The sequence below is a fragment of the Athene noctua genome, chromosome 1 (genome assembly GCF_965140245.1).
Source record: "Athene noctua chromosome 1, bAthNoc1.hap1.1, whole genome shotgun sequence".
Classification (NCBI taxonomy): Eukaryota; Metazoa; Chordata; class Aves; order Strigiformes; family Strigidae; genus Athene; species Athene noctua.
In genome coordinates, this window is record NC_134037.1 from 143,062,637 (window position 1) to 143,089,518 (window position 26,882).

Consider the following 26,882-nt stretch of genomic DNA (forward strand, 5'->3'; position numbering starts at 1 on the left):
TAGACTGGACTGTGGTAGAGAGAAGAATGTGTCACTGAGGATATAAAGCTAGCAGGCTGTTCCCAATTTCATCGTGCTGCAGAAGGGAAATTGGTGAGAGAGTTGGAAAGGAAGCTTGTTTCAAACAGTGAACAAATCTGAGGATTTCAAAAGTAACCAGATGGGAAATATATGGAAGGGTTTATATATAAGCCAACTTCGCAAGGTTGAAAGCATTTTTTGTGAAATAAGTCCTTGCCTAAAAATACTTGATCTTTGGCTGCTAACAATAAACTCTAAGAAAAAGGAGCAGATAACCTCTTCTTGCATTTTCACAAGAACACTTAAACCAAACCTATAAAGCTGCATGTCACAGTTACAGTGGAGTTTGTCCCATTTTTGACCCGCACTTATTCCAGAAGAGTGCACTGCCAGAGAACTCCTGGCTAACTAGATATTACTTCTGAATCAAGAAAATTGTAAGCATAAACAAGACAAATACTGACCAGCAGTTAACATTTTTGTTAACATTTTGCTGAATCTGTAGCATAGGTGGTTTTCAGATTTCCCTCCTTAGAAATGTATATTTTATTTACACCATGACTAAATAAATCCTACTATTCACAGTACTAAATACTTCCTGAAAAAACTATCAAAGATCATATCAGCTGTTCAATATACTGCTTGTTTTAAACAGAAGTCCTATCATTTGTGCACTGTATTAACTTCATCCTGAAGTTAAGAAGATTTCAGCCGAAGTTACACAAGCCTGGGAGGAAAGGGTTCTTTGCCTTTATTAAGTTGCATGTGCTAGCACAAACACCACAGCACAGATATTTTGACCGCAATAATTAAAAAAGATGGTCTGTCTTGTTTGTAACAGAGATAAGCGTACAGAAGGACAATGACAGCATGGGAATTGGTTCAGGAAAAGCTTCACATTCCATCTTTTGTGCAGGCAAGGATGGTCAATGGCACTTATTTCAAAAATCAGAGTTAATTCCACAGCCTGTTTTATCCCAGAGGTGGTGGTGGGGAAAGACTCCACTACTAGATCCAAACAACACACAAGAAAAGCTTCCTAATTTCATTACAAGACAGACTTCACCAGGGAAAAGCAAGTGGTAGGCACTGTCACTTAGAATCAGTGGTGAAAGGGAGGTGGAGAGATGGAGAAGTAGGGGAAAATAAAAGCCTGAAATAAGCTACTAGCAGGGAAGTAGAAAAAGATCAAAGAACACAGAATTGAGACCAAAGAGATGGGGAGTGGTAAAATGAAGACAACATATGACAGATGAATTGAAGAGCATCAACTCCAAACTGTTTACTATTTCATTATCCCCCAAAAGTACACCAAAAATAAACTAGAGCACAGAAAACACACATGACAGAAAAAGAAATACTCTTTTTACAGCAGAATTAAATAATGTATAAAGCTATATAGAACCATATGCTGAATGGAAAACTTCCTCAGATGATGTAGCATAAAAGGCAGCTACTTTCAGATAAGAAGTGCTAGAGTGCCTGATACTGAGACGCGAGGTTGCTCTGGACTAAGACAGTTCAGAGTCTCTGCACTTGTAAAACAGGCACTTGACAACCTGACATAACACAGATAATTAGAAATCGACTCTATTGAAAAGCTATTTGTTGTGCTGGCGCCAGCTACTCTTTACTCTAAATGGGCCTGTGGGGAAAAGAAAAAGTCCAATAGCTGGATGAGGCATGTAACAAGAATATTAAAACTGCACAGGGAACCTTATTACAGAACTATTTTGAACATGGGTAATATCAAGACACCTAAAGGCAAACCCCTAAAACATGGTTTTTTCTCTGCTTGAATTGAGTGTAAACATCTACAGGTTTTTCTACAGTGAGAAGAGCTGTATTTTTTGAACAATATTTTAAACAGACATTGATTTATTTGCTAGTTCCATTAGCCACTATTCATTACCAATTGGAAAAGCACTGCCAGGAAAGAACACAGAAATGCTGGCAAAGTAGCTTGGTGTGTCCATGCATTTATTTGCTATGCAACCCTGAGTTCAGCAACACTCGGCTTAGAACAGCATATTGAAGCAGTACATTTTTTCCAGGAGAAAACAAGCCACCAACCCAACAGTCGATATTTATACACCATGCTTATTACTGTGGATTCTATCATGTAAAATCCAAAGATTAATTTACCATTTTCCAGGGACATGAGCCTTATTGCTGCATAACCTCACCCTGGTGAGCAGACTTGACATTTTTGCTCTCCAATTCTACCATTTAAAAACAAAGTCAGACCAACATTTATCAGTTTAATTAGTAACACACTTGACATTTCCTGCTTGAATTTCTTTATATGAGAAGATTCCAGCAGAAAAGGAATAAAACTACTATTTACTCACCTTTCCCCATGACCGGGAGACTTAAAGAGAAATGAATCTATATTTGCAAGTTAACTTTGACACTCATTAGACTGAAATAAAAATAAATAGTTAAGGCAGCTTTCTTTTCAATTGAGTTTGCAAAGCTAACAAAAGCCCTCACTTCAGCACTTCTGATCACTTTTTTTTTTTGACCTTCCTAAGCAATAACTGCATTTTATGCAGAAAGGCAACCAAACTGCATGCATTATGCACAAAGTTGGCAGTCATCCCTGTAATTTACCTCATTTAACAGAATACATAAACCACAGAGAATGGAGCAATTTTTTTTTTATTCCCCTGGTCTTCAAAGACCAGAACAGTGTTTGTGAATCTTACCCGTGGTTAAGTTATAAAAACTGTATTTCAATAACAGGTTAAAATAGATACAATTCATCTGATGTTGTATAATTGCAATAGAACGTACAAGGCTGTACTTAGACATGACTTGAACAGATTCAGTAAGGCACATCTATTACACAACTGAAAAACAAAGAATCTCAGGTATTTAAAATCTAGCCATTACAAATTAGATACAAATAAAGGCAGTAATATTACAGAAAAGGATATATCTATTCGATCACCCAAAACTCTGTAGTTCTACCAAAATACAGATACTAATGAAACAGTTCTGTCAACTGCTAAAAGACATATCAGTCACATCACAGGTAAACTAAGGACAGGAAAGTGTTCTGCCACTCAAATGTGCATCAAATTCTAGTACTAGTCTTTCACATGAAAGTACTTTTTAAAAAAAACCAAAGTTACCTAACTATGAAGCATATATGAAATCCTATTGGTGTCAACAGAAAAGAACAATGCCAACAACAGTTAGCATGCACCAGGTAGGACAGTGAAAAAAGTGCAGATTTTTTAAAGAATGAAGTGTTGTAGGATCAGGAAAGTATTATCTAGTATTTAAGAAATATTTGTACATTCATGTATTTCATTTTAGGTGCTTTCTTTAATTCATGCTACTTGCTAAAAAGTCATTCAAATGTGGTGTTCTACTGGCTAAAATTCATATCTCCTCAGAATTAGAAACACCTCCACATATTTACTACATGAAACATTTGCACTAATACACTGACAAATACAGCTTTCAATGTAACACATTCTAATTGATATAATGCATTATTTTTATGTTTGTACCTTTGTCATCAGGAAGCAACACTGCACAAATAATAATGGTATTCAGAAGAGTCAAAATTAACAAGATTAAATTATAAAAGTGCTTAACTTATGAAGCACGCTGCTTGCCAGATAGCAAATAGAAGAATATACAAAAGAGTTGACAGTAACTTCTATTTTGCTTTATGTTTCCCTGTATATACTTAGGAAGGTTAGCCACAGCAAAAGTTTCATTCAGCTCCCAATACAACTCTATCAAGACCATGAGAATACCTATTTGGTATACAGTAGCTCATTTTTTTCAGATCAAAGCTTCCACAATTCTCAACTGATAGTTGGGCTACTTTAATTTTAGATTTTTTTAAAAGTCAGATAGTATGATAGCTTCAGGTTTCAAAATCTTTACATACATGTATAAAATACTAAAAACCTTATCAAAGTCCTATAAACTGAGGTTCACTGTTTCCGCACTTAACTTGCCACCACTTAGACTGTGAATCATTGCAATCATATTGGAATGTTTGTTCAATTCTTCCTTCTGTAGTTTTACAAGTGCTTCTTTTTCTTCCAAGCGTCCTTCCAACTGGGATTTTTGAACTTCCAGAGAAGATGCCTGCAGAAACAAACAAAAATGTTATAATTTCCTCCATTATCAACTGAAAAACATACTCAATACAGTGAAAGCTGAGTAGCCTGGTGGTGAATTTAAGCAAGTAATTAAAGAGCAGTTTTAAAATTAAAAGCTTGTTTCAGAAATATCTCTCTCGGCTCTACATTTGGTGCACATGAGTGATTACAGCTACTGCCACACTTCAAAATGTTAGATACCATGGGAAAGCACCAACTCCCATGTTGTCATTGTCCTATTTAAGCAGCAGAAATGTTCACAGTTAAGCCATCCACATTTCATTTCAACCCCCACACCAGTAAATATTTACCAAGAACAAGGGAAATATTTGCTATGTACTGGATAATATTGCCTGGAGAGATAAGGCTTCACTTCCAGGGAATGGAAATACAGCAAATGCATTTGCCAGACTGCACACTTTGCATTTGCTGATCAGTTTGCATGTAGAATGAATTTCTGCCTTCTGAGTTTATGTCCTTGCCTATAGGTAAGGCTCCCTGTACAGGCTGCACTGAAGTTTTGGAGATTTAGTTTTGTTTTTTTAAACATTGCCCTGTTAACTTAGTACAGCCAAATTGGTCTGTTTTGAAAAAAGACAGTATTTTTCTTAGAGATAGGAGTAGATATTTTATTAGAATTTCAAAGATCAAAATCAGATGTTATTTATGTACCCATCAAAATGCATACGTACCTTAATTTAGGACGCAAGAAAAGGGAGAAAGTAGACCAATTCACATTTTGCAGCAGTCAAAACTACTGAACAGGTATGTGCTACATTCTCTTATTTAATATTTTAATAGAGGTTTTTCTTCCAAATGTTACTCACACCATGCCTCATATAGCCTCTTTAGAACCTGACTCTTGACTTGTCTTCTCTTAAAATCAAGTTCAGCTACTCAAAAGGTATACAATTAAAGCTGAGAGAATTTATTCTTGTTCCCTACTCAGACTGCTCTAGTTTCTTTAGCTACTTTACCACTGAAATATTGATTTACCAACAATATCAGTTAAACAGATATCTAAAATTCCAGTTTCCAGAACACAGGTGCAAATAATTCCTTACCTTGATACTCAGTTCCTTCCTTGCTTGCTCCGTTTTACTTAGTTCCTTTCTAAGAATATCTATAGTTTGTTCCATATCTGTTTTTTCTTTCTGCTGAGCTTTCAGTTTTTCTTCCAGAACTTTTATTTTCTGTTGCAAGGCTTAAGAAAAGGAACACATTAAAAAAGGAGGTTGCCAAACTTAGAAAAGATACTGCATTGCCTGGGAAACCAGGATATTTTTTTTTTCCCCTCAACATGGCTGCCAATAATTGAATTACTGAGTAGTGCCACCTACTGCTAAATTGTAGTGGTTGCTTCGTCATTTGCAGAAGCATTAAATTAAGCTATCGTAATTCACAGTTCCTATAGAAAATAGTTCTAATGGACATGCTGTAAGAAGATCCTGAAGGGACATACGATGCTGTGCAGAGATTCACTGAAGTCTAGGTAGTCTGGGAAATCAAGCTTATGTATTTCTAAAAAATAAAAATCTGTACTTGTTTCAGTCGTTAATTTTTGTATCCCTGGCTAACACAGATTTATAAGTTAGTTAATAAGATATAGTTGCTTATCTAGAGCCCGTAATAACAGTACTTGTTAATCTAGTTAGTTCTCAAGGTTCAGTGACCTTTAGGTAAGCAACTTACTTGCTATTTTGCCATCTCTCTCCTGTAGCTGTTGTTGTAATTCTCGTCTGTGATCTTCTGTTTCTACCAACTGTGCAGCAGTCCTAAAATTGCAGGGAAATAAATTTTAATGATCAAAGTGAGATACGCCACCATTTTTCTGTCTTAAGAGACTAGAACAATTTTTGTATCATTGCCTATCACTGTCAGGAGCTTCAAATCGAATCAATGAATTTGCAGGGTGTGAGCACAGACAGATTTTATTTCCTTCCCCCCCACCATGAAACAGTCATTTCCCTTGTCAGATCATGGAGACATGCTAGAAGTGACTGAAAAGGTTCATACCTGGAGCTTGAACACCAGAAGCTGTTATTTTTGATTACAGCCATAAAGCATTCAAAATGCCACTACAGTCAAAATGTCACAACAGAACTGAAACTGTCATTCAAATCAAAATTCATTAACATACACATATAAAGCAACCCTGAGGTATCTTTTGCTTCTTCTAACTCCACTTCTCAGATGTTACTTAAAAAACAATTGAAAATTTGAGACTAAAGTGCTATATAGATTGGCTGTTTTGATTTGCTTTTAAAAAGAGACTGAATTGAACTTACCTGTCATTCTGCTGCTTGAGTGATTCATTTACTTTCTTCATTGCTTCCATTTGTTTATTTAGTGAATTGCATGTAATCTGTAGATCTTTATATTGTCTTTCAGTTGTTTCATACCTACAAATGAATTAGGGGGTTATGACTGAAGAATATAAGTGCTTTTGAAAAGCTTTTACTTTAATAGTTTGTCAAAAATACCTGACATCATCTGTGCAATCATCTCACTCAAGCTAAAAGCAAGGCGTTTTGCCTGGGGGCAGGGAGGTGGAAGGGTTGGGGCAGAGGGGGGGGGGGGGAGTGTGTGTTCAGCTGAGAGCTATTTGGTGGCAGTTTGTTGTTTGTTTGGGTTTTTTTCTGGTTTGTTTTGGTTTTTTAATGGACATACTTGGAGAAAGAAAAAAAGCCAAACCAAGCTTCAGTGGATCCCTTACATATTATTATTAACAATCAGGAAGAAACCTTCCTCCAGTTGAGAACTCTTAGGAACTGACAAAACACACAGATGCCTTTAGAAATTTGACATATGCAAACTGCTATAAATTAGCTATTTGCAGGCCTCTTTTAAGGGACACTAAGTCAGTCTATGACCTCCAGCTGTCTTCTGATACTAAAAACTGAAGATACTGAAGACAACACAATGTGCATTTAATAAAACTTTGAGGCAGATCTCATGCTCTAAGCAAATATTTTTCTACTTTTCTACCAAAAGGAAAACTCTCTCCCCTGATATTAGTTATTTGATTGTTTTTAAGGAACAGTATATTTAAAAGTGTGCAGATTTATAAAGCAAGTTTTTGCTTTATAAACACCGCAAGGATCAGAAAGCTATTTTATCCCTACTCTGTAGAGTTTACAACTGTTAGATACTCGACTGAGGTTTTTGTTTCACATAAATTAGTCAAATACACATTCACAGTGTATGGCTGCATACAATTCAAAGAGGTGACTATACAGTGACCATATTATATACTTATTCAATAAACCCCATAATGGACAAGTTTTATACATTTTTTCCTCCCTCAGTGACTCTTATTGGCAGCAATATGCCTTCCAAATTGTCTAATATAATGCCTGCTCCCATTATTAAGCAAGAAACTTGCGCTCAATTCTATCAGTACCTTTGCCTTGCTGACACCTAGTGACAAGACCAGCTCATATGAGTAGAAAAGCCAAAGCTCCTTTAAGCTTTTATTCTTCCAAAGCACATTTGATTTTCATAAACAGTTTCTAGCTTTATATACATTGTGTCTCACTCATCATTTTTTAGCCTAAGATCCTAAAGAAATAATGTTTACAAATAATTGAGGACACACAAGGTGCCTCCTTCCTCTCTGTGTCACTTTTACCTAATTTCAGACAAATTTGCCAATCACACAAATGGTCAAAGATACAAGCTCCTACCTTGTGCAGACATACTGTTACTGGCTGCTTCTCCAGACTATTTATAACATGTCATCAAGACAGCATATAAGATCAAAGGAAGAAGCCAAGAGTGTGGTGTAATACTAATTGCTTTAAACTGCAACAGGGGGTGTTCAGACTGGACATTAGGAAAAAGTTTTTCACAGAAAGAGTGGTCAGACAGTGGAATAGGCTGCCCAGGGAGGGGGTGGAGTCACCATCCCTGGATGTGTTTAAGGGTGGTTTAGATGAGATGTTGGGATGAGGTGTAGGAGAGAACTTTGTAGAGAGAGCTCATGGTTGGACTCAATGATCCCAAGAGTCTTTTCCAACCTGCATGATTCTATGATTCTGTAATAGAAACTAAGCATTGTTAATTTTGTTTCTTAGAGAACAATGCTCCCTTTTATATAAAGTTCATGCTGTTTCCTGAGCTCAGTCTTCAACATCTACAGCTTTAGTTCTCACTCCATTTAACATATTAACTTCTTGAATGACTTAAGTTAACCTCACTGATAAGCATGTAGAAAAAATAAAACTTAATGAATTTTTCACTTAAAAACATGAAGTAGCATGTAATGTTGCCCTTCTAATGTGCTTAGCCCAGTAAAGGGCTTCATCACTCTTTGAATACAAAGTATTTGCTTAGAGATCTTACATGCCTTACCTCTGAAGAAGATCAACAGAGGATTTTTTCATTATTTCATGTTCTTCAGCAACTGTTTGTAACCTCCTGTTGTGTTGAAAGAGCTGTTCAATATCAGTCTGTGCTCTTTCAGATTCTACCTGCTGAGCTTTCAGCAAATCATTAAGTTCTTCATTTTTTCGTTCTGCATCCTTCAACATTGCAGCAAGAGTTCTTGCCTTTGAGTGGAAAGACACCCCCCACAAAAAAAAGCCCCATAATTACAAGCAATTCCGTTTCACAAGTCACTTTGTAATAGGCATATTTGAGGCCATAGATCTAACACTAAAATGCCATCAGCTACATTAAGAACAGGATCTCTCTCACCTAATATTAACTACAAATTAATTTGTTCACTAAATTCCTTTAGCTCCCTTCATAGACAGCGTGAGGGGAGAGTGAAGTAGTAAGATATGATGATGCATTTTAGCTATGGATTTAGTAATCTGCAGCCCAATCTTTATAATAACCTTTAAAGACTAGAAATGATTGAGTTTTCAATGTGCACCTCAAATACATACCCCATGGAAGCAAGCTTTATTGAAAGTTCAGCTCTGACCAGTGATTAAAAGGCATGAACAGTTTGTCATATACCAACAAATTCTATATAGAATTCTAGTAAAGGGCTTTATTCAAGATTACTACCGTTAAATTAACACTAATGTTTAACAAACAATAATTGGTACAGGAAGTTAGCTTTATTGACTTCCTGTAAGGGAAAGAAAGTTAAGAAAAAACTGTCCCAAAGAACAATCCAGAGGACAACAGGTTGTTTATGATTAAAATTAAGACTGCCCTAACTTGCAAGCACAGCTTACAGCTAAGCAGTATAGAGTTTCCACACACGCAATCACAGTTAAAACTACTCAGACAATTATTACTCAGCCCCACCTGTGAGTCCCAGGAGAAAGCTCCTGCTACTTACCTCAGACTCGGCCTGGGCTCTCTGACATCGGTACTGAGCCATCAGTCTATCAGCCTGAGCCAGAGCCAGAGCCTTTGCTTCCAAAAGGTCTTGCAGCTTAGTTTCTTTAGACTGTACATAGGAAGAACATATTTCATTAATGTTTTCTGAATGTACAGACAGTAGCATACCCATGCACATGAAATTGTACTCACTGCTAACGCCGACAGCTTCTGCTCATAGACATCCATTATGTCAGATATCCTCATATCAGTGAACGGCTCCTTCATCTGTAGAAATGTTTTCCAATTACTGCTACTGTAAATTTGTATTTACTTAGATAGGTAATGTGTGCCCTGAAGAGTTCAGTAGTTTTGTGAACTCCACCTGTCCACTAGACTTGAGTTCTTATTTTTATATCTGAGACTGTGTGCTCAAATGCATCCACCTGACTCTCGTGGAAAGTTTGTGCGTAACTGAACTATTTAGGCTGAGTAAATCTGCAGAAGGCTGTCAGTCCAGCACTATTAAAGGTAACATCACTATTCTAAAATGGTTCCCCTTGGTCTAATCTTTGCTGGAGAATTAGCAGGCCCCTCACAGGACACCTGAAGTAATTTGTCCTAATATTAACAGCACAAAATGCACATAGCTAAAAATCCTTGTTCATACTCTGTGGCCTTCTCAACATAAAGATGATCAGAAAAGGCCCAGGAAAGTTGTTCTGAAAGGGTTCTATCCAGAACAGAACTTACTTTGTTAGCCCATTGACTTACTAGAGGAAATTTACCATATGGCTCAACATGTCCTAAGTGTTTATCAAAATACATGCCCAATTCAAGTGAGAATGCTACTTGGTGGTTTCAGGATATTTTTTTTTTCTTAGGCAGTGCTACTCTAACACCAGTTTTGAGCAGCTGTTCATATATGCTGATCCATGACCAAGTGCAAGCTGTCCCAGCTGTTCATACAATGATCACCTACTGAAAAGCTGCCATCTCTGCACCATTTAGAACCGTTATTATTTTTTGCATATTAACAGTAGCCCCCAAAGAGCTCCAGTTCTCAGGTCATTATCCTGTCCCTAGACTATGAAACAAGTAGTTCCTTTTTCTGCTTGCAAACTTGTCATCTCCATGTCCTTTTGGATATTACTACTATAAGAAAAGCTTTTGTAAGTTCCTTTCACTCTCTGTACAGCAATACTATTAAAAGTATTTTCTCCATTATGTTTTTACACACATTTGAGCTTCATACAACATATGGAACACACAGAGATGAAGTACTGGATATTTTAAGTGAATGTGTATATTGAATTTTAAAAGGAAAGCTCTGCTAATTAGAAGGCTGAAGAGATTCACTCAATTTCTCTCCTCAAAAAAAAAACTGAAGCAGGTTTACAATTTGTCACATTCCTGGAAGCTGTTGCACTAGTGCTGTTAGGCACCTGTGGCTGCTCTGACTTACATGAATACATACACAGTAGACTATGAAGTAAGTGAAGACTCACTTGACCCTTTTCACCATTATTCTAGCAGCTGACTGGAACTGGTAGCTTGCTGAGTTTCATTCTTATCAGTTACACCGAAGAGAGAAGGGTTGCAAAGCTAAGGCTGGAGGCAATGCTACTAATACAGATACCAAGCCGTGATGAGGCACTTTTTGTTCATACTCCCAATTTGCATACTGATATTTTAAGCCAGAAGAAAATAGAAGCAACAATCCAGCATGCAGTCTAAAGCAGCTACAAAGCCAACTAACTTGCTTTGAACAGAAAAGAGAAAGAGGAAATATATTCAGTATCTGACACTATGGCCCACAAATAAGTGGTGCTTGAGTGTCTCATTTACAATGCATGTTGCTGCAGAGGAAACCAAAAACTTTCTTCTGAAGTAATAATTGTGCCTTTCCAAGGAGGCCACAAAAATTGAACTGCAAATGCTAGAGTCTGCTACAGGCAAGAAAAGGAAGGTTTATAGGAGTGTCTGGCATGCAAGAGATGCACCATACTCTTCTAAAGCAGCATATAATCTCTATGTTATCACAGGCTATTTCTTAGGAAGTGGGAGGAGGAAGATCCTTCTATGCGTCCCAGCAAGTCTAGGCAGTTGTGACCATATCTGACAGCTACCTCCAACACCTGACAGTTACAAGAGTCTGGGCAACCCCACTGGAGAAAAGGATCTCAGTAAGGGTCCCAGCTTCTGATCTAACACAAATAATTTAATTCTGCTCAGGAGCTCAGTGGAAGGAGTACATTCTGAATAGGTAGGAATCTAAACTGAACTCAGTTGATACATGCACTATAGCCTGACACTTGGATTTTAATTTCTATGTGTGCCCCAGTAAAATAATTGTGAAATATTTAACAAGGCTATATAAATTCTAGTAACCTCTAGTCCAGAATGAAGTTTTTGTATCAATTCCTGAATATTTGAAGTTGGGGATTCATCACTTGAAGGACAGGATGAAGAACACCTCAAAGTAACATTGGTCATGGGTGACTGCATTTGGATTCTTTTTGATGCGTGCTCCGTTTCTTGTTGTCTGTAAGCATTATTTGCTGCAATGCTTTCACCAAGCCTGCATAAACATAAAGGCTATTAACAACCTGCTACAAGTATCATCGCAAGAACTAAGATGAGAATAATTTCGTAACATAGTTAACTTCTCTTCCATTGAAAACAATTACAGAACAGTCACATTTGCATCACACAACATTAAGATGTAGTATCAGACACACGTCCAAACTGTCCAGAAATACAGAAAATAGGAAAAAATAAAATGAAACCCTGTCATGGCTAACCTTTAAAAACAAGTGCTCACCAGAAGGGGCATAGTGTTCAGCTCTTCTTGAGCAAAAGAGATCATCTGTTTCTAATTAGCTCAGAAACAGGTTATTTCATACGTCATTACTCGACTTAACTAGGCCACTACTTGTACATAGGAAGATCAAGAAGGTATTTAGTAAGAACTTCTATTAGGCATAAAAATAAAAAGATTGAAAAGGCAGAGTGCTACCACTAAACCTGAGTTTTCCTTGTCCGAGATGCTATTTTACAATACTATATTGAGTATAGCATATTTCATTTGGTTTTAACCAGAATTAAGTATGCAGATAAAAGTGTAATCGGTTAAAATTTGAACAGGGAAGAGAACACAAAGGCCTAGACAGAAGTAATTACAGTACTTATATCCCAGTGTCTGTACGTAACTTGTTGTTGGTATTTGAGGCAGCTACTAATGACATGTTCCAAATCAGAGAGAATGAAAAGAGATGATTTTTGAGGCACCAGTCAAAAATCTTTTCCTCTCAATAAATTCCTTAATTACTAAGTTATCCCAACCACTTCACTGAAGTGCTGTCTCAATTGCTTCCTAAGTGAACAAAACCTATTTTTAACTTGCATTTATAGACATGTTATTTAGCTATCCCATTGTACAACTCCAGGCATATTGGATTGTACAGATCCTTCATTCTTCCAGCCAGACAAATTGTTACTGGCCATTATAAAAATGTTTCCTGTATCCACAAAATCATGTGATCATGGAACAGTTGAGGTTGAAGGGGACCTCTACAGCTCAATAATCCTGCCCTAAGCAGGTTGCCCATGACTACGTCCAATAATTTCTGACTATCTTAAAGGATGAAAACTCCACAACTGCTCTGAGCAACCTTTTCCAGTGCTTGACTCCCCTTACAGTAAAAGCTTTATATTTTTTAATGGTTAATCTCTTCCTCATCATCTCTGATACTCACAGGCTGACCTCCAAAGCTCCTTTATTTGACACCACAGATCCTCAGCAACTGCACAGCTCCTGCAGGCTAGAAGACCACCTCTTACTGTCTCAGCCTTAGGAAGAGGTCCAAAGCACTCCCTGCAGCCCAAGACCTCCAGAGTTGTATGCCTCTTCTGAAACTCTATTTGGGTTGGTGCTTTGGCTTTCAAAATTTTGTACCCGTGATTTTTCTACTTAAAGCCCCTGTATTTCTCTCTTGAAGTCTACAACTAATTAAATATATTAATATATAATTATTATATATCAAATACATTTAATAATATATTGATATATAGTACTCCTTGATAATCATAAGAACAGCACTGATGTTTCCAGAATGAACACAGTTTTAGACTCTTGCTACTGTGCTGCTATCACTGGCCTATTTTTGGGTTATGATAGAAACAAGTGTAATTCCCTAGGGTGTGGGGAGGTTTTTTGTTTGTTTATTTAAAGTTCCTGTACATGGCACTACCTTCAGAAGCTTTCTCAAAAACAACCAAGAAACCACAATGCAGCAAATTACCATTTGATTCGGTCATCTTCCTTTACTTTCTCCCCCATATAAGTAGTAATTCAGTCACTCTTCCAAGATAAGCTAGTTATGTTACAAATCTTTCACTTGAGAAAAGCAGCTCAAATGCCAAAAAGGCACCCAATCTGGAAGTCCTTTCAAACAATTCCCATTTTTGTTTTTAAAAAGCTCAGCTAATAAAAAGAGAAGTTTCAGATTAGTTTCCAGGTTACAAAAACTGTGACACAGTTTAAGATACTTTTTCCCTATTTTATTATACCTACAGAAATAAGGACTCCATCAAATAAGAGTTTCTCAATATTTTTTCCCCTATTTAGACCACCTTAAACACTACCTGAACTGCCTGTGTCTTCTGCTATTCTGTTCCTTCTTGGAAGTTACTGCAAAAGGGTAAGTTAAGCTTTAAGAACTGAAGAGTGACATGTCTGACAAAGTTCAGTAGAGAGAGAGAGAAATCTGACAGAATAGACACACTCCAAGTAGAAAGTTCCAAGCACAGACTTCAAACAAATGAACCCTGAGCAACAGAAGTCAGTCACGACTATGCTTTCTAGGATCTGATGTTAACTGAATACCATCAGCATTTGGACTACTTCCTCTGGCCTCCAAGATCACTACTGATTCTTAACTGCAGATAAAGAAGAAACAAGGCAATTTTTCTAAAGTTTCTGTCTCAGGTTAACTGAAAATAATATGCCAAGAAACATGACTATCACTAAGCCCATAAAAATGTCAAATCCTACCGGATTATTGCAAAAGTAAACTTACACTATGGCAGGAAAATCTGGTAAGGGTGCAGCTTCAAACAGTATTCTAAGTCCCACTTGGACTTGCTCTCTATTATCTGATGTTAAAGCAAATGTCAAAGGTGTAATCAAGCGTTGATCCTGAAAAAGAAACTACTTTGGTCAAAACAAGATGGAACAGTCAACAACAACCAAAACCACCCACATATCACAGTATCAAGGCCCATGAGAACAGAAACATTTTATTCAAAATTTAGGCTACCTTCTTGAAGTTCGCCCTTCTAAGTTTGAGACTGAAGTCAACAAAAGATAAGTGATTTTAAAAATAGTTTACACTTTGAAGTATTTAAAAACATGTTTTCCCATTAAAGAAACACAACAAGTAAAGAGAAGACTTGAAGTAGTTAAGTAGTCAAGTGCTTGATTTCCATCATAAGGGGTCACAAGTTTAAGTTTTACAAGGATTTCCTGAGGACTGTGAAACTGTCATTGCTACCCATTAAATTACACAATTCCCATTCTTGAAAGAAAACCCTCCAAAACAGCATGAAGAGTGTAGATGGAAAAGTAATCTAGACAGTCAAAAAGTAAAGTGTTAAGGTACCCACTGACCAATAGTTACCAGAAACTGTTTTGACTATGCAAAGTCACAAATTAGATTTATATATTTAATAGCAACCAAATCCACAATTACTTATATGGCTGACTGTAAAAACTTTTTCCCAGTTTGCCACCTTTAAACTGCAGTCCTAACTCAGTTTTAAAAAGACAGTTCTTACCAGGCAGCTGATGTATATTTCACATGCATTACTGAAATGATTGGAGTAAAAGCAAGCTGCTCTTCTTTTAAAAGAATTAACAATGAAACAACCTTTTTGGGAATTGGGCCCAGGGTACTATGTTTTCCTAGAAGATTTACTACTTCCTAGATAAGCATGCAGAACATTCAGAACAAAAACTGCTGTAGTGCAGTGACACTCTCCTTTGCAAACACATTTCATAAGACATTTTGAAATCATACCTGTAAAATTTTGTAGAAGTTGACCTCCATACCAGGTACATCCTGCTTCAGTCTGCTCATAAGATCAAGCGTTTTCAAAATAATATCAGCAGCAAGTTTGCTTTTAAACATATAAATAGAAAAGCAAAGTGGGTGGAAAAAAAAGGCAGAGAGTGAGATTTGTTAAATCAGCACTGATAAATTCTGTCAATTTAAAGAGATTAATAAATACCTCCACAAAGAAATTAAATATGTCTAGCAAAACAACAATGCCAACATCAAGAGAAACCACCAAGTTCCTTGGACACAACAGTGAAGACCAAAACCACAATTTCAAGTTGAATGTGAAGAGGGTTTAATAGTAGGTCTAATTAGAATTTTACTGTTTTCTGCCCGTATAACTCTTAGTTATATCGACATTCAGGTTAATGACACTGAGCTGAAGAAATGTATATTCCATTTTCAGTGCAGTAACTTCCTCCCACGGTGATGGTGTGATATTTTTTGAACTCTAGCTGCATAAAATCAAAATGAAAAATTATGTGCCATAAGCAGTCCTGGTAAGCTTCAACTTTGATAACCTTGAACTACTACATGAGGTTTAAGGTCATTGTTCCACATAAGTGGATCTCCAGCTTATGCTGAAAACAGTATGTGAATGTTTAAAGCTAGGTCTTCCTTATTGACCTGACCAGCAACATTACTGTTTTTAAATCAAACGTGGTGTTTTTGTGGCAGTAGAAAGTATTGATTTACATGCATTTAAATGGTACTTTCAACCACAACATACTTTTGCTTGGAACAATAATTACAACTCTCATGGAAGTCTTGCTAAATTAGATTTTGGATAAATTTGTGAGCTCACCACATTTTAGAGTCCACTACTTTTGTCCCAAAACCAGTATCAATCCCACTACAGGTAAATTGGTGCTCTATAAGAGACGTGCACTGGCTGGCAGTCAGTACCTTCGAGGCATGCATTTTCAGTATGTCATCTCTACAGAGCAGTAGACTGAGTTAAGAATAAACTTAATATACCTATGCTTAGATGTTGGCACTAAAAAGCAACGTTTTCTAATAATAAAGGACACAAAAGTTAATGCATCAAAGCACAAGAGCCTCCAAAAATGCTTTTGAAACACAACTACATAAGCCACTGAAGTTATGCTCAACTCACAAGCCAAGTAAGCTTTACTTCTCAATTAAAACACATGTTTACTTGGAAACAGACAGCTAAGGGAAGCCACAATAAAAGGAGAGGCATTAAGAAAAATGATGAGCAAGAGGCAGTGAACAACCAGTCCTGAATACAAGAACTAGTTTTCTAGGAGTGAACTAGCAAAGAGACTTCTCCAGAACTCAGCTTGGATGCAGGACTGCATCCTGCAGTCACGTCCTTCTTACTACATGACACTAAGGACTATGTGATGCTAAGGACTCCAAGAGGAGTGTAAAACAGTATCATTCCACATGATTTTTCCTTGTTTCACTGATCATATTTGGCTGGGATCTGCACTTGAGTAGCTAAGCAAAAATACTATACTGATCAAGAAGATGGCCACGCAAACTGCCCTTGCAATTTTAACAAAAACCTCTCATCTTCATTATTGATCTGTGAAGTGCTTCTATGCTGTTGAATAACCACCACATTTTATCCTGCTCCACTGTCACAAAGTCATTTTACAGCAGTTAGAAAGCTACTTGAGGTCTTTCAAGATGACAGTCCTAAGTAAAGTTAGGGCAGTATTGTCATTAAAAGCTATTAAAGAGATCCAAGATGGACATTTCTTCTAACATCTCAGAGCACATCATGTTGGGGGAATAAATTAACTGTCAATGGGTACATAAAAAGGATATTTGTCAGGACATTAATAGCCTTGACCATTCTTTCACATTTCTTCTTCACTAATAGCTCATCCACAGTCTGTTCTGGCATCTGAAGATGATCAAGAAGAACAGGCAGCAAAAGATCTACGAAGTGTTCAGCTGAGGTGCTGTTCCCACTATTAATAACATCCTGTAATAAAGACATTTTAGGTCAATATTTAAAACTACAGAACATGGAAGCCAATTCTATTCTACCCTTTCCCTCCACCAGCCTGTCTTCTAGCCTTCCCAGCCTCTTGCTATTTCAGGTTTAAGACTGCTGATCAGTATCATACTGGAGGAGGAAGTTTAGCAAAGAGCACAGAAATAGCAGAAACTTCCTCACTTCTACAAGTCCTAGAAAGCAATTCTTTGATAGCTTTGTATCTACCTCGTGACTTCATGAACCGCTCTATCTTCTACTTAGCTTTCAAACAAGACATATTTCTAAAATACAGCATGTCTTTAAAAGAAAATTTGTTTCACAAAGTATGGAATTCTAGAACAGGAATTTTATTTCAGGTATAACTTTACATGCTATTTTTCATGTAAAATACTCATAGTTGTTTAAAAAAAATAAATTAAAAATATAGCTGCTAAGGAGCTCTTTAAACTCAAGTATCAGTCTTGGTACCTCAAAAATCTCTTTGAATAGTTGCAGTGCTAGAACTGAACAGTCTTCTGAGCCTTCCAATGGTTGGTTTGACAAGTGCACCAATGCAACAGATGGTTCAAAAGTCTTTGAGCAAGTCAGAAATCTGGTATTTCCAGAGACTGGCAAGCCAGATGGTTCCAGTATTGCCTGCCGCAGGGTATGACGCAGTTCTATCACAGAACAGAAGGCAAGCAGCAGCTCTAAGATCTGTGCGAAGTGAATGAGAGTTCAAATGCTTTTAAATCAAGTACTTACACAGAAATTGCAACTCCCATAGCACAAGTCTAAAGAGATATTTAAGTTCCATACAACTCCTTTTAGCACTTCAAAGATTTCTGAAGAATAGTTTTCTTTCCTTAAAGCCAAGTCAGCAGCAGAGACACAGTTCATTAGGCTGGTAAAAGCTTGTGACAATACTCGGCATACTGCCTTCCCTTCTTTTTTAAAAAGCATGACTGCTGGCTAGTGATCTAATAAGCAAAGAAATGCATATACACTTACAATGAAGAAAGCTATGGAAAGGAAAATACTGAGACACGAATGGATGCACATGTGCAGACTCAGAGACAAGGAGGAAAGCACCCTGAAAAACTCCTTGTCAATATGTCTTTCTAAATAAAAACAATAAAAAACAAAAAAACACATACACAGAAACATTATCATCTATCATTTACTATTATGTGAAACACATTTATTAAGAGTTTAAAATTTGTTTCATAGATGTATTTAGCCCCAATATTTTCACGATATTTCATATTTTAGCCTTTAGCAACAGATAGCCAATGTTTCATTTAAGTTAGGTGGTAGTGAGACAAAGCTGAACGCAACAGTTAACTGATTAACCAAATGTGGCATCAATTTGTTCAACTAATGTGAGAGAACTTATTCCTAAATCTTTGAAGTTAGCATCATGGTTCCCTGATCATCAGTTCAAAGTCTGAGTAGTATTAATTGAAGCTTTAGCCAGTAAAGCAGGGTACACACTGCATTTCTGGTAGATCCCGAAATTTTTAATTAGCCAAAGCACAAAAGGTGTTTATGTTGGCTTTCTGCCTTTATGTCTGTGGCTTGAAAGCAGACACACATAACCTGGCAAGAATACCAACCATTGCAAATCCAATCTGACAGCCTTTTGAACAACTACAAAATACAAACCCAGTGAATACCATAGGTCACTTGAGTCCTGAAATCAATGTATTTCATTATTAACACTCGTACACAAGGAACCTATCTATGAGTACAGAGGTAGAACTAGATTAGGAGTTGTACTCTTAGCCTTGAACTTAAAAGGTATGAATACCTTAAATGACGAGTCAGGATCCTTTCCATGAAGAAGATCTAATACTTGACCAAGGCATGAGGTAAAATGCTCATATCTACAGCACAGAGAAGAAAAATTGGAATTTCACTCAGACATTTCTACTGAGTGATGAATGCAAGTGCCCTATTCTCCTTCTTACCCCCAAACACTTCAAGTACAGTGATAGTTTTCATATTGTAATTTCTATTTAAAATAAACTAAACTTTAAAAATATTCTAATAAAAGAAAATTCCTTAGAATAAGCCAGGAGTTTCAGCTATTTTTATTGCTCAATCTAGATTGAAATTCAGCAGCTAAGTTCTGCTAGGTGAATTTGCAGAAGCACTAGTCAAGCTCTCCACAGAACTACTCTGTGACGCCCTCCAGTAAAAATTAGCTTCAACCATACTATTCCACTTGAAGATAATATAGGCCCATAAAAGGCAAGATAGCTACTCATCAAGTTGTCTGACTACCAATACAGTCCAGACAAAGTATTACTGAACACACTATTAAATATTCCTTAAGTAACAACAAAAAGCCCAGATTTTGATTCACATTTCTGTGTGAAACTAGTAACACAAGAATCCTTTAATTTCCAGTGCAGCAGCTATAATTGACTAGTAACATTCAAAAAGATTCTAGGGAATTTTTTTTTTCCAAAGAGTTGGTTAAGAATACAAATATCATTTAGCAAAGAAACTGAACAAGAGCTTAGGAAAAATATCCCATACTTTTAGGAAGTGAAGATACCTGGTAAAATAATCGGCAACTTTGGGGTTCTTCAGAAGATCCATAAGTAGGTCAACAGAATACTTTCTTGTTAGAGTACCGTCTCCATTTACAACAATATTGAATATTAACTGAAATGTCTGATGGATATTTCGAGCATGAAAGAGCTAAAAGGAAGAAGAAAGTTACATATGGGCACATACTTTGCTGGGTCTCTTGCTTATTAAAACTAGCTGGAATTAGAGGGTATTTTGGGCAGTGTGACTGTTAACTTTATCTACAACTTAAGAATAGAACAGACTTCAAAGTATGACTTACTTTTTCTCCTACTTCTTCATTTAAAGTAAGGCTTGATAATACTGAAAGTGCAAACACAACCATAGTCAAACTACTATGGGCCAGGAAACTTATTAAGGTACGATAGAAACTCTTCACATTATTCTAAAGCAAAAAGGAGAAACGCAGGCATTATAAATTTTATTTTTCTATAAAAACACCAAAATGACAGATTGTACATATAAGCCATATGAAGCATGAAGAATAATACAAAAAAACCCCATTAGAACAATAGCAGTTCTCTAGAAAAATCTATTTTAGTGTTGTACTGCACAATATTGGTGTTAATATAAATGACTCAATTCCCTGTTGCACTTGTAGAAGGAAAAATGAAAAAAACACCAAGGAATAAATTCCATCATTAAAGAAACAGGAGAAAGTAATTTTGTGAAGTGTCTTACAGAAAACAACCACTGAAAACTGAACTCCATCCCTTCTCTGTTCAGATCTGACAATAGTTCCTCCTTCTCCCCCACCCCACCTCTCTTCCAAGGTAAACAGTACAACACTCACCACTATGTAGACAGATTTCTATTTCTGAATTAAAAAGTTATGTTTACACTGATTTATGAAGAGACAGGAACTGAGTAGCTCAGATACAGATGTTTATTGAAGGATTCAAGGGCTGTGACCTGACATCATGATCAGTGATATTTTATTGATTTATCTTTTAAAAGGCAAATCTCTTTCTTGGCCAAAGTTAATGCAGCTTACCACAAACCCAACTACAGTCTTTATACATTAACAACATTTAGTTTTTCTAAGGAAGAACGCTCAAGTTTTAAATTCCCCTTTCATTTGCAGAGAAGTTGCAGAAGCAGAGTGTGTAACACAAGCTAGTGCAACAACAGCCATGCAGAGAAGGAAAGAGAATACCCAACTTCCCGTTCTACTGGTTATTTTCTCCAACATGTGAGAATGACCACCAACTTTGCAGAACAAGCAGGTCAGGGCTATTATATTATTGCCAAAAAAAGTTCTTAAGAAATACTAAGGTAATTCCCCAGAGTCAAGTAATCCTCTTTTGCCCTCAAGGCAGAGAACCATGCCACAAAAACAAAACTCTTACCAAAGATTTTATCTGAGTTTGAACAGATAAGTTGTGACGACAGAGATTTGCCAGGAGTCCTAAACATGGTATCGTTAACTCATCTTCAGTGGATTGACTTAAAAGAAAAGTCCAGAAGTTTAAACAAAGATGTTTTTATTAAAGCATCCAGAATTTAATTACAAGAAATTGCAGTGCAGGGAACAGGGTGCAGGGTGGTTGGGAGACTTTTGAATTTTGTTTTGGGGGTTTTTTGGTTTTGTTTTTTTAGACACCGTTTCAGCAAGCAGAGCAAAATTCAGATTGCAATCCCCACAGTGTGGGTAGTTTTTAACTGAGCACATCAGAAAAAAAAAATAATCAGAGATCAGTGTTATCAAAGGTCATTTATTGCAGCTGCTTTTAACCGTCATTAGATTTCTTACAAGGACACTCGTGAAACTCGTTTTGATCCAACAAGTCTGCTCCTAATGACAGGCATGAATTTTCTCCTGGCTTATCTCTTTGTTAGCTCCCTGCTCCCGGGAGTGTGGGGGTGGGCTAAGAGGCCAATTAATATTCAGTCAGCCAAAGTCCCACAATCACTGCATTTGACAATCTGTAACAACAGGTTTTTCAAAGAAAAATCTCTTGTTAACTTCAGAACAAAAATGTCACAGCTCACTCTGGAGACCAGGTTAGTTCAATATACTAATGGCCTTCAGAAAGTTTAGAAACTTAGCTAGATATTTCCTGTAAGAAAAGACAACTAAGTACACACTTACACATGATGTATTAGAAATGAAATTAATTCATCAATGTTGGCACCAGCACAAAAGACTGGAACATTGTAGGTTAGCCTCTGCAGCAGCTGAATACTCTGAGGAGATAAAAAGCTATTAACATATGTCTTTCCTGTAGCATTTCAGTGAAGGATGTTACAAGTTAAAAGCTTAAACTGAAAGGACAAATAAAAAGACATCACAACTGAATTAATTTTCAGACCCTGTAATGTTAACATAACAATTACATGAGCTCCTGCAAGCACACTGAATAATGTCCTACCACACGGATGGACTTATTAAAAGCCCCAAAAGATGAATAAGGCTTTATTTTGACAGAGGAGTTACCTTTTCAGCCCATCCAGCTCTCCCCTTTGCCCTGTCAGCAAGTTCTCTGTTCAGTCAGTGAGAAAGGGGCTTTGTCCTATTGAGAGATCTAGAAGTTTCACCAAAATCCAAAAAGCTCTTTGCAATCTCTTGCAGAAACTATAGGAAAACAGGTTTGCTGTAAAAACTGCCAATGGATCTAATGGTAGTAAAGGCCTTCATACAGCATTCTTTTGGCACATAACTGAGTTAATATGAAGTTTATATACTCAAACACGACAAAAATCACAGCATAGGTCAGCAGCTTAAACACAATCTCACCATATAAATCTGATACAAGAACTTAAAAGGTCTTATAATTGGATCTATTGGTCACTACAAAATCTGACACTGATTGGCAAGTCACCTGGATCCCTAAGTCTTCTGGTACTCCTAGTGCTTTGAGGAATAGACAAACCATGAGGGAAAAGTGTTCTTTAACTGCATGCTTGACTCATTTTCAACAGATCAAGGGTTACAGAACTGCTAGCAAATTAATTTTCTGTTTTCCCTCTCCAGAAGAGATAGGACCACAGGTAGCCAGCAAGTACTTTCTGAAAGCCACATATGAAAAGACCTGTGCATGTTAAAAAAAAGAATTTTGCCAGCCTTTACTTTCAATGAACAGAAAGGACAGGTTAGATTTGGTGAAGTTGAACTGTGAGATATCATGTGTTTACAAAAAAAAAAATAAAAAATCAATACTGTCTGCACTTGGCTCCTAGAAGTAAGCTTCCATTAGTACAGCCCGCCCACCTCCCCCCAGCATTCATTGGCAGATAGCACTGACCACAGGGAAGGAGGCATACATGCCCTGCAAACCTTCCAAGAGAACTAACAGCTACAGCTTTCCTTTCACTCCTTCGCAATTACCTGTCAAAGTACTGATTAGACAAAACTATCTCCAGGCTTCTGTCATGAACATTAGGAGAACAAACTAAATACCTCAACTGGAAAATAACCTTCCAAGCTCTCAAGTGCTGACTTCTTGAAATAATTTCAAAGCCAGGAGGTTCTGTTTCATTGTTGGTTTTGGTTTTTTTAAATTAGAACAGGTGAGAAGCACAAGCAAGATTAAAGAGAGAATACAAAGAATTCTGCAGTGTTAAAACACCATCATACTAGCCTCATACAGCAAATAAAATACACAGCTAAGATCAACTTTCTCTCAACAAATTATTTCAGATGCAGCTTTTAAAGAGTTATTACATGCATACAGTATAACTTTTACTATGTAACAGTAGCCAATTATTAGTAAGCATTAGTTCCTGTTACCTGTAATAAGACTGGGTCTCTAAGATTAGTAGAGCTTCGATGAACCACTCCAGCCAACACGCTGGTCAGATTGTAGGTATCCTGAAGGGCTTCTCTAGTCTCATTGTCTGAAGCTGGAATCAAAGAATTATTAACAAAATACCCTATTTCATAGCAAATCAACTGTTGTATTAGCTACCAACCTAAGCAGAAGCCAAAGTCTTTGACCAGTTTTTCATGTATATTTCACAAATAACTACAAATAAAACACAGTTCGTATGCACTTGCATCTTTACCTTCTGAACTTAAAGTTAACTAAAACACTAATACTTTTCCTTAAGACACTTGGACATCGAAGGAATGGCCTACCTCCTACCTACAAAATTCTAGTTGTGTTTGAGATCTTGAACGCTGCACCTAAAAGGCTTTAAAGCTCAATGGTCTCAGTTTCTTGCTTCATGCTATGGTGGGCATGAATATGGACTGATATCCTGATAAGGGTTATCTAGCAGTAGTTAAATAAAAAAGCCAGCTCCACTTTGGCAGTTCTGGACAAGATGTAGCACACAAGGATGACCAGTAAAGCAACAGATCAGTTTGAGGACTAATTCTTAAAGTTTTCCAGATCCAGCAGGTTGTAAAATATAGTTAAGAATCCCAGCAACAAATATAATTTTACAGTAACTGTTTCAAAAACCGAAAAGCAAGCTTAAAGAGGCTAAAAACTCTAAAAATCAGAGAAGATAAACAAGAGGGCATCATAAAGGACTTAAATCTCAAAAAATAAGTAATAGGCAGTAGAACCTATTTTGTAATTTGGAAACTTGATGCACACAGGCCTAGGCAACTGGAAAGCCCAAACTGCCACCCAGCAAACACTCAGGGAGAGAGATAAATTGAGATTATGACAGTTGTTGATGTAATATGGTTTCTCCTCGTCTTCGCATCCCCTGGCAGGTTCTTTGTTAAAAAGGTAGCCCTTTCAAGCTCCAGAAATCACAGACAAGAGAATAATTCCTCACCCTACACAGTGATGCAAACCTTACCTAGCTGTGATAGCAAAGTAACCACAGACGAGGTCAGAGATGGGTTTATATTAGCATCTTCAAGGAGTTCTACTAGGCAACTGAGACATTCACTTGGTAGAATCTGGTTTGAAGCAAATAATCGTGTAAGCTTCAGCCCAGAGATAACCTGGAGAAGGGAGAAAAAAAACCTTAACTACTCAATTGCAAAAAAATATCTAACAGAAAAGTCAAAGCAGAGAGCTACATTAAATAGATTCTGCCCTATTTGACAAAACAGGAACATAAATTCCACTCTTAACAGGACACGTGTATTCGTGTTTGCTGAAAAAAAAAAAAAAGGTTTTGAAAAAAATCTGGTTTTCATTCCTGTGGACATGTTTCCCTTTACTCTTGGAAAGTACCAAGCTGACATTGTGTTAATTTGTAACATATTGGGGCTTCTTTTGTTTGCTTGCTGACAGCATTCATAGTAACAGCATTCTTTTTCATCTCATAGCTGTATCAGAGCAACACTTTGTATTTCTTCACACATCGAACAGAATTAATACCAGGTTACTTTTCCTACATATGTTTTAGCATAGATAGAAGATAGGGTTTATTTATGTTGAAAGAATAGCTAAACACAAACATTTAGTAATCAGCTTCCAGCTCAGCCCAACAGCCTAATTCTAAAGGCAAGGACAGGAACCTAAAGGGGCCACTCCACAGGAAGAATAAGCAGTAAGAGGTGGTGCCGCTTTGGGAGCACTCTTTGCATGAAATGAAAAAACGGAACTTCAGGGAAGCCTGTTTAGAGGATGCTGAAAAGAATACACCTGGCATATCAATACAAGTAGACACAGCTTACACTTACATAATAGTGCAACATAACGTTGTTTTTGCATATCCCCTGTACACCTTTTTACAATGGATAAAGAGAAGAAAGCCAAGCTGAATACTAACTCCTATATTAATGTTTTAGTAATTAAAAAAATAAATCTGCATTTGAAAAAGGTACCTGGCAGATTAGACAATTCAGACAACGTGTCAATCTCTCACCATACCAAGCATGCCCACCACAAGGCTGTACACAGGCTCTACCTGGAGGTTAGGGAAGCAGACAGGCCTACCCCTTTGCAGCAAACACCTTTGATTACCTGTTGCATGAAACTGGCAAGCTCCAGATTCAAGACCAGTTCATCATTCAAACTCTGTATTTAAATTGTGAAATTAAGTGATCCTTGCGGGTCAGAATTTAGGGGCTATGAAAAAAACCAAGTCCCTCATAAGGCACATTATATGCTTAACCTGTATACATACAAACATACTGCACGCATCAGTAAGTTCACACAAACACCTTAAAACCTTATAATAAAGTAGTCTCCGGCCGCTGAGCCACGGAGGAGGCCGCGGGCCCGTCTGGGCAGTGCCTCCGGGCAGCGGCGGGGCGGAGGCGGCCGAGGCCCCAGCGGCTCCAGAGCCCGCGCTGCGGCCGCCCAGGGCGATGAGGAGCCAGCCGAGGCCGGGCCCCAAGAAGAGCCACCCGCGCCCCGAAGCCCGAGGGGACACCACGGCCACCCGCACATTCGCGGCCGCGCCGCTCCACGCGCGGCCCGGGGGCGCAGGGCCGGCACCGCTCTCACCTCCAGGCTGCGCTGCAGGAGCGCCGCGTTGGGCGGTGTCTTGGCGACCCGGTACTGCGTGACTGCCAGGAGCAGGGACTTCATGCAGCCCACAGCATCCATGGCGCCTCAGCAACTCTTTCAAACACACCAGCGACGAAAGCCACTCGTATTTCCCGCCACCGCCGCCATTTTGGGGGCCGCGTCCACTGAACGGGAGCGGCCGCCCACCCCGCAGGGCATGACGGGAGAGGCCGCCTCCGCCATCTTGCTTTAAGGGGGCCGGACGTGGGGAGGAGTCATGGCGGGGTGCGGCGCGGCCGCTGGCGGTGCCGATTGGGGATGAGGGACTAGGGGGAGCTGGCGGAACGGCTGCTTTATCCCTTGAGGGAGAATCTGGTTTCAGGGCTCACCTGCACCGATGCGATGTAGACAGTTAGGGAGTGGGGCT

At 37.8% G+C, this 26,882-nt stretch overlaps 1 protein-coding gene across 1 annotated transcript; it reads right to left on the reverse strand.

The window, feature by feature from the left end:
- Positions 1 to 2,106: 2,106 nt before the first annotated feature.
- CIP2A (cellular inhibitor of PP2A) lies at positions 2,107 to 26,619 on the reverse strand. Its single transcript, XM_074928400.1, has 21 exons — positions 26,453 to 26,619; positions 24,849 to 24,996; positions 23,824 to 23,936; positions 22,186 to 22,280; positions 21,443 to 21,539; positions 20,356 to 20,478; positions 20,059 to 20,204; positions 19,306 to 19,381; positions 17,985 to 18,212; positions 17,342 to 17,501; positions 16,350 to 16,491; positions 15,506 to 15,605; positions 14,507 to 14,625; positions 11,817 to 12,006; positions 9,639 to 9,713; positions 9,445 to 9,555; positions 8,502 to 8,698; positions 6,437 to 6,550; positions 5,841 to 5,923; positions 5,213 to 5,352; positions 2,107 to 4,134 (listed from the first exon to the last, which is right to left on the reverse strand). The coding sequence occupies exons 1-21, from the start codon at positions 26,552 to 26,554 to the stop codon at positions 3,964 to 3,966; spliced, it is 2,730 nt and encodes a 909-aa protein (XP_074784501.1). The 5' UTR covers positions 26,555 to 26,619; the 3' UTR covers positions 2,107 to 3,963.
- Between the last annotated feature and the right edge of the window lie 263 nt (positions 26,620 to 26,882).

What these genes read in the sequence shown, in the direction of transcription:
- CIP2A (XM_074928400.1), bottom strand. Translation starts at nt 26,554, where the DNA reads ATGGATGCTGTGGGCTGCATGAAGTCCCTGCTCCTGGCAGTCACGCAG. An exon ending in ATGAAGAAGTAGGAGAAAAA is followed by an intron (nt 20,205 to 20,355) that starts GTAAGTCATACT and finishes TCTTCCTTTTAG; the next exon opens with CTCTTTCATGCTCGAAATAT. An exon ending in ACTTCTACAAAATTTTACAG is followed by an intron (nt 14,626 to 15,505) that starts GTATGATTTCAA and finishes TTTCTTTTTCAG; the next exon opens with GATCAACGCTTGATTACACC.